This window comes from Sardina pilchardus, chromosome 16 (genome assembly GCF_963854185.1).
Source record: "Sardina pilchardus chromosome 16, fSarPil1.1, whole genome shotgun sequence".
Taxonomy (NCBI): Eukaryota; Metazoa; Chordata; class Actinopteri; order Clupeiformes; family Clupeidae; genus Sardina; species Sardina pilchardus.
In genome coordinates, this window is record NC_085009.1 from 11,378,231 (window position 1) to 11,385,631 (window position 7,401).

The following is a 7,401-nucleotide window of genomic DNA, read 5'->3' on the forward strand; positions in this document are numbered from 1 at the left end:
GGAGGGACACACAAATATAGCTAAACAGAGGGACAACAGGTCCACACACTCCTACGCAAATCACACCAACATTCACATTCCACCAAAATATAACCTCTCAATGTGACTCCAGAAATTAGCACAGCCAACAACCACAACAACAACATTCCACAAAAAAAAATGACCAAAGGACCAGTTTGCGGTCTTGGTCAATGCCAGATATTTTCACACCATCTAAGCAGGGGACTTTGTGTCCATTTGAGGGGGCCGAGCTCAGAACAAAAACGAGAACCGAATCATTAAATCGTTCCAATCGTTCAGCACTGGGCTCCGACGACGGCATTCGCGGAAAATTCCTCTGCATTCCTCCGCATCGAGCATACCAAGTCTGCAGTCAGGTAATCTACCCTCCAAGAACAATTACAAACGCCCTCTAAAAACACTTACAAGTACTGTTGCTCTAACAAGGTAATAAAGACTTTGATTAGCTGACTCAGTCGTTCTATTAGCAGCTGCTGTGAGTGCATTGCTTATGTCCACCAGACTGTAGCCTTGTCCCCATTGGACACGCTTGTGTGACCTTTAACCCTTAGAGTGCACCTTGAGACGCCACTTTTGTGGCGTTTGACAGAAGGCTGGGCTATAAAAACGCCCAGGAGTCCCTCGAACACTCACACACACCTCAGCTGTCCACCTTTAATGCATCACAACAGGCGTATGGTAATGGCCACTTCAGTTGGGCAACTGGGAATAACGCGGATGGGAAATGAATCACACTGAAATGTGCTGTCCAAACGAAATGTCAGTGGTGGAGTTGGATGTCAATCAATTTGGAAGTTTCCTCATTGGGTAACATTTGAGCCAAACAGCAAAACATTTAGCTGATAGTTACAGACCTCAGAGCGAGATACTCTCTGTGTATTGTTGTTTTTGAGTATCTGTTTTTATATGTGTTTGTACATGTACATGTATGCATGTATGTACTGTTTTGTCCTTTTGTGTCCTTTTTGTTTTGTGCTTTTGTAAAGCAACTTTGGGTACCTATAAAAGCGCTATATAAAACCTATGTACAGTATCATTATTATTATTATTATTATTATACACCTCTCTCCTCTAAGGTATACATTTCAAGAAATCACAGGTATTGATCGGTATCACAATGTAAAACGAGGCGGTCCTCCATATTTCTTTGGCAGTGGCAGAGGCAGTGGCAGTGGTGTTAAAGCTACTCTGTCTTGTCTGGCGCTCGGTGAGAGAAGGTCACGAGGGTGTGGAATGAGAAGCACCCCCCCCCCCCCCACAAACACACACACACACACACACAGACACACACACACCCATGAGGGCCCGACGGGAGCAATGAAGAGAAGCCGCCAAAACAGTCTGAGAGGCTGGAGTCGGCTCCCACAGGAGGCGTGAGGGGGCAAAGTGGAAGGTGAAAATGGACGCAGCAGTCCCTTGGCAGGCTCCTGTTAGCCACACACACACACCCACACTCACACACACACACACACACACACACACACACACACACACACACACACACACACACACACAAAGACACACACAGACACACTTCCCAGTCTCACAGTGCAGTGGACTAATAAATAAGAGTCATTCATGTCACGAATCGATTCACTCTTTTCTCTGCGTCCCTCGGCCTGTCACACTCTTACTCTCTCAGCGCATCTCTCTTTTTCTGTCATTCTCTCCACTTTCATCCATTTTTTATTCCATACCTATCTTCATCTCTCTCTCTCTCTCTCTCGCTCTCTCGCTCTCTCTCTCTCACTTTCTCATTCTTATGTGGAGGCTGCTTTCCTCTTTCTTTCTTTCTCTCTCTCTCTCTCTCTCTCTCTCTATCTCTCTCTCTTTCTCTCTATTGGCTAATGCCTCATGCATTGTTCTGCCAGCTACCTCCTCTGCTCCTCTTGCCGATGGCAGACTGAAGCCTGAGATGGCCAAGTCTGAGATGGCCAAGTCTGTGGCATCTCAGGCTCTCGTGCTTCACGTGCCATAGACATCTGACATGATAGACGACCAGCATTCACTCAGAGAGAGAGAGAGAGAGAGAGAGAGAGAGAGAGAGAGAGGTCTGTCTGAGGGAGGGAGGGATGAGGAAGACTCGTGAGAGGAACAGAAGAAAAAGTGAGAACATTTGGATTTTGGGTAAGTGGCATGTGTGTATGTGTGTGTGTCTGTGTGTGTGGGTGGGTGGTTGGGTGTGTGTGTGTGTGTGCAAAAGTGCATCGACCAAAAAAAATTAAATCATAGATGTTACACATGGGAAGATCCATATTATCGTACCAATATTTTCACCGATCCCTTTATTGCTTACGCTGGGACACACCACTCCTGCTTTCTGATCCGTGTCTTGTGTGCCAGAAATTCCCAACACCTGTTTACTCGTCTCTTACAGCCACAGCCTGCTTCACACAGACCTCTAACCCCTCACACAAACACACACACACACACACACACACACACACGCACCCTACCCCCACTAATGAAAAACAACAGCCATTCGTTTGCTCGCTGTTCTAATCCCCCCCCCCCCTCAGTCGAGGCATTAGCGTGCTTGTCCGACGCCGTCGCTAGCTAGCACGCCCACCTCCATCTCTGCGTCGCCCGTGAGCAGCCGGTCCCGAGGGGGAGCTCTGTGTTATCGGTAAAAGGCTCTGAGCAGATCGATGCATATAAATGACTCTTTAGCGAGGCTAGGGCCCAGCTGGGGGGGAAGGAAGGGTTGGGGGGGGGGGGTTGGGGGGGGGGCACTCCACTCATTATTGTGGCTGAGACGTGAGGAACAGGAAGGGGTTTAAAGAGAGAGGTGTGCACCAGGCTATGGGGTGGTTATGTGGAGCTGACAGCTTCCTAAACATGATCATGTTTTAAAGGTACACTATGCAGGTTTAGGTATCTTTATTTGACACCCCCCCCCCCGTACACAATGATAATTATTTTTAGCAACAGGCAAAAACAATCTCCAAAGAGCTATACCTACTGACAAGGTAATGTTTCACGATCCTCGCGAGATTTGCCAGGCCACCATTCTTGAAGTTGCATGGCTGGCTTTCTCGGTAGCAACTCACTACGTCTATGCTGTGTAGCTATGCTAGATGAACGATTTGCTTTTTACAAGTTCGTTTACCATCAAATTGACTTCATAAAGGTGGAAATCTTGCATAGTGGACCTTTAAGGCCAAGCTTGCCATGCTGATAAAGTCGTTTAACAAGGACTGACTATCGCTATTGGGATTAACCATACTTTACCCTCCAATAATCATAATAATCATCCAATGATATGCATTTGTTTAAAAGTAAGTTATACATTTCTAAAATGAACTCCTCAATATGACAATGCACGTGTACAAACCAGTAGCAAAGTGAACACACAAACTCTCTGTCTGTCTGTCTCTCTCTCTCTCTCACGTGAACACAAACGCAAACACACACAAATATACACAAGCGCACACAAACACACACACACACGCACATGCACACACGGACACTCACACACATGAGAAGCTTATTTAGTACCACACAGGAAGCTTGTTTAGTACTGATAGAAATGCCAAAAGATTCATTACTGCATCGGCTTCTTCGACACCCGCTGATCGCGCACCCAACTGACAGCGTGAGACAGGAGCCTCTGCTCTTTTCCCGGCAATCTCAATTGATCAAGCAAAAAAAAAAAAGCAGTCGTGCCACATCTCGCCCCAGCCAGCACTAAGTTGAGCAGCAGGGGCTTTGCCCATTCGTATCGAGGCGGAAATTCGTATCGAGCCAAACGGACGTCAGGAATGATTTATCGGTGCGAGCACGTCGCTTCCTTAGGTCTTCCCGTCACACACGCGTGTGTCTCCTTTGATTTATTCCACGCTGGTGTGTAGCCATTATGCTAATATAGCATTACACTCAATATGATGCCAGGACGCAGCACCATGCTATTTACAGAACACTGGTACGATGACCGTGGGCTGGTATTTACTCACTGATGTACGCGAGTGAGTGGAGTCGACTCCACCGACTGTAATAACAGTCATTTATGAACTGTCGGAGAGTCGGGGGAAGTGGCCTTCTTTCTGACAGAGGGAGAACTCGAGTGAATGCCAAATGATTGGGTATTGATGCTATTGTTGCTGTGTGCATCATCATCACAAGTGGGGATGGATGAGATTTCACGGAGGCGATAACGCTGAACCTGAACAGGTCAGAGTAATGGTTTGATGAGGCAAGCACAAACTCAGAATTTCTGACTGTTGTAAGGTTTGCGCGTTCTGAAGTTGACTTAAGTGAGGCCTTATGAAGTGATGTACAAGACAAGCAACGTCCTCAACTTGCCAATACACACACACACACACACACACACACACACACACACACACACACACACACACACACACACACACACGCACACACACACACACACACACACACACACACCAAATGATGGTCATCAATACACAATCACCATAGAGCATCACTGATCAATGTTGGTCATAAACATGCAGATGTAAGTTCAGGTGAAAGTTTCTGCATCAGCACAACTACCTGCAGTAAAACACACACACTGAATCACATGAGTGATTGTGTGTAAGTGTGTGTGTGTGTCTGTGTGTGTCTGTGTGTGTGTGTGTGTGTGTGTGTGTGTGTGTGTGTGGATGTCAGTGTGTGTGGCTGGCCAACAAATCTCCTTTCTCTTAGTAGGTCTTTACTGCAAAAACTGCACCCTCTAGTGCTTACCAAACTGGAGCATTGCACCAACACTGCAGCCTGAGGCTGTCTCTCTCTCTCTCTCTCTCTCTCTCACACACACACACACACACACACACACACAAACTGAGGGGAAAAGATTCCAACTCTGATCCTTCTCCAGCTCTGTGGCGAATCCACCGCTCTGCACCACCCCAGCAGAGTGGAAGCAGTAGAGGAGGAGGAAGAGGAGGAGGAGGAGGAAGAGGTCTCTCTCGGCTCACACATCCCTGACCCAAAAATAGAGCCCTGGGGGGCCCAGACCCACACACGCAGTCCTGCACACACACACACACACACACACACACACACACACACATCACCCCTAAACCCATTACAGCTGGGCGGCTAAGATAGATAAGATTCCCGTAGTCTCCTCAACACCTGGCGGGCAAGGAGAGGAGCGCAAGGTCTGCAGACAGATCAATCGGCAGTGCCATTGGTTGGTCTGGCGATTGTGCACTTCTCCATGGCAACCCCAAGCCCAATTGGGAGAAGTGGCGAAGTGTGCCAGGATGAATTCGTTTCAAGTCATCAATTGCTACCCATAACAAACCTGGCTCTCTGGCTTGTTGTCGCTGTGGGCGCTGAGCACTGAGGAGCCAGGCGGACTTGGAAGGAACCCGCGCTGTTCGACCAGAAGGAACGCTGGACTCAACTGCTGGTCAGCCTCAGAGTGGACAATCACCACAGGTGGCAGATAAATGGAATCAGAGCAAAATGCTGAAACTGTCTTATTAGACTTAAAGCTCTGTTAGTGCGTGTTGCTTGCTCCATATAGTCCAGCTAACCACAAGTGATGATGCTTTATATTTAGAGACGGGTGTGATTCTCTCTCTCTCTCTCTCTCTCTGGCTCGCTCTCTTGTTCACTCTCACACCCTCTCTCTGTTTCACTTGACTTGTTTACTCCCAAATTAGAAGGCCTATTTTTAAATATTCCCCTGAAGCCTGCATTCAGATCCTTCGCAGCGTGTGGATGTCTTCCACTAACTAACGACCCGGAGTCGGGCGCGCCTCACTGACATTTCTGATCCACTGAGTCAGTTTCGTGCATCACTGCGTGACCGCAGCTCCTCCGTTGTCTGTTGCTCCGTGTAAATTGCGCTCTGGTCAAACAATATCAAAACAATCACGCGAGATTTGAGCGCCAGAAAATAAAGAGGAAGTCCTGAAATGAGACCGGGAGGAGACAACAACCATGAGGACGTCAATATGTCTAGTGTAGCTATTGCGCTATGTTTACTATTGTTCATGGCGCTCAAAACCACATCACCACCACAAGGTATAATTATTACCCGTTCTTTAATAGTTTTAAGCGAACAGTGCCCTATGCTTTGTTCCAACTGAAGCATCTCCCAACACGCCTGGCTCGTTCTGCTACTGTAGTCGCCGCTGTCCGCTCACGTCGAGTCAAATTATCATCATGCCACCGAAGACACATGACAGTCTCATTGCTAAGATCAGCGCGGAGAGAGAAACCACAACCCTTTAGTTTACGGCAATAATACACGGGTCCTGGGCTTGCCTGAATTCTGTTATGAATAAAGGAATGTTTGGGAAATTACTGTGAACAAGATATGGTGGGGAACCAACGTTGCACTCCCCTCATATCATAAAGCACATTAACAGGTGTCAGTTGGTTTCCTCAAACCTGAAGTGAAGTATGTATTATCCCCTTTCTATTTTCAATAACTTTTCACAATCTCTCACATTCATAAGTTTTCACGCACACGCTCGCACAAACATACACACACAGCTCTCGCTCGCTCTCGCTCTCTCTCTCTCTCTCTCTCTCTCTCTCTCTCTCTCTCTCTCATTCTGAGGAGCAGTGCTTGATCGTGTGCCAAAAATGTGCTTACCGTCGGGATTGGCGCAGATGAAGACCCGGACAGCCCTGCCGGTGGGGACGTGGAAAGGTGGGAGCGCAAGGACGTTGCCGCTGATGGCCGCCCTGCGGAGCGCGGAGTCCCGGGGATTGGGTTGCCTGCTCCCGACTCCTGACGGCCACATGGGGGACGCTTTCCAGCGTGGCTGTACAGGGGGAAAACGAGTGGTATAATACAAGTAAGTGATGTAGAAATTACCAGAGTGTAGTATAAAGTCACAGGGATTGCAAACATGCTGGAATGAACACACACACACACACACACACACACACACACACACACACACACACGTGTATACACATAAGTGGGAGAACACAGGCTGTCACAACCCATTCAACTCATGCAAGTGACCTGCATTTAAGGCTAAATAAATGTATGGGAACTATTTGTTGATGTGGCAGTCTCACATAGCCAGTTTCGTAACAGCGTGTATCAATGCCAATAATACATACTTCTTGCACAATCTGAGAAAATCCACAACAGAAATCAGCGGGCTGGAAGATGCTGACTGCCTCCTGCACCCTCCAATCCTTTTTGCAGGCAAACAATGAGACGTCGGTGTGTATGAGCGCGTCTCAACAAAGAGAGATTAGGAGTCGGTGATTCCGACTTGGAATATCCAGATATGCATGTCAAGGCTGCATGCATATGCCATTTATTGTCAGATACATAACATTGCTGATGTTATGTTACGAGAACTGGCGCAAGGGAAAAGTTGAGTTGTCCTGCACTGTGAATTCCCTTGGTTGCAACAACGACACCACATTTACTTTACTCAG

General features: G+C 47.6%; 1 protein-coding gene across 1 annotated transcript in view; it reads right to left on the bottom strand.

Annotated features, from left to right (window-relative positions):
* Positions 1-7,105, bottom strand: part of LOC134059413 (NACHT and WD repeat domain-containing protein 2) — a 54,363-nt gene extending 47,258 nt beyond the window's left edge. Inside the window, exons 1-2 of the mRNA XM_062515806.1 lie at positions 7,075-7,105; positions 6,596-6,767 (exon numbers count right to left, since the gene is read on the bottom strand). Coding sequence (XP_062371790.1) covers positions 6,596-6,746 — 151 coding nt within the window. The 5' untranslated portion in view covers positions 6,747-6,767; positions 7,075-7,105. The remainder of the gene's footprint in view (positions 1-6,595; positions 6,768-7,074) is intronic.
* Positions 7,106-7,401: the final 296 nt, after the last annotated feature.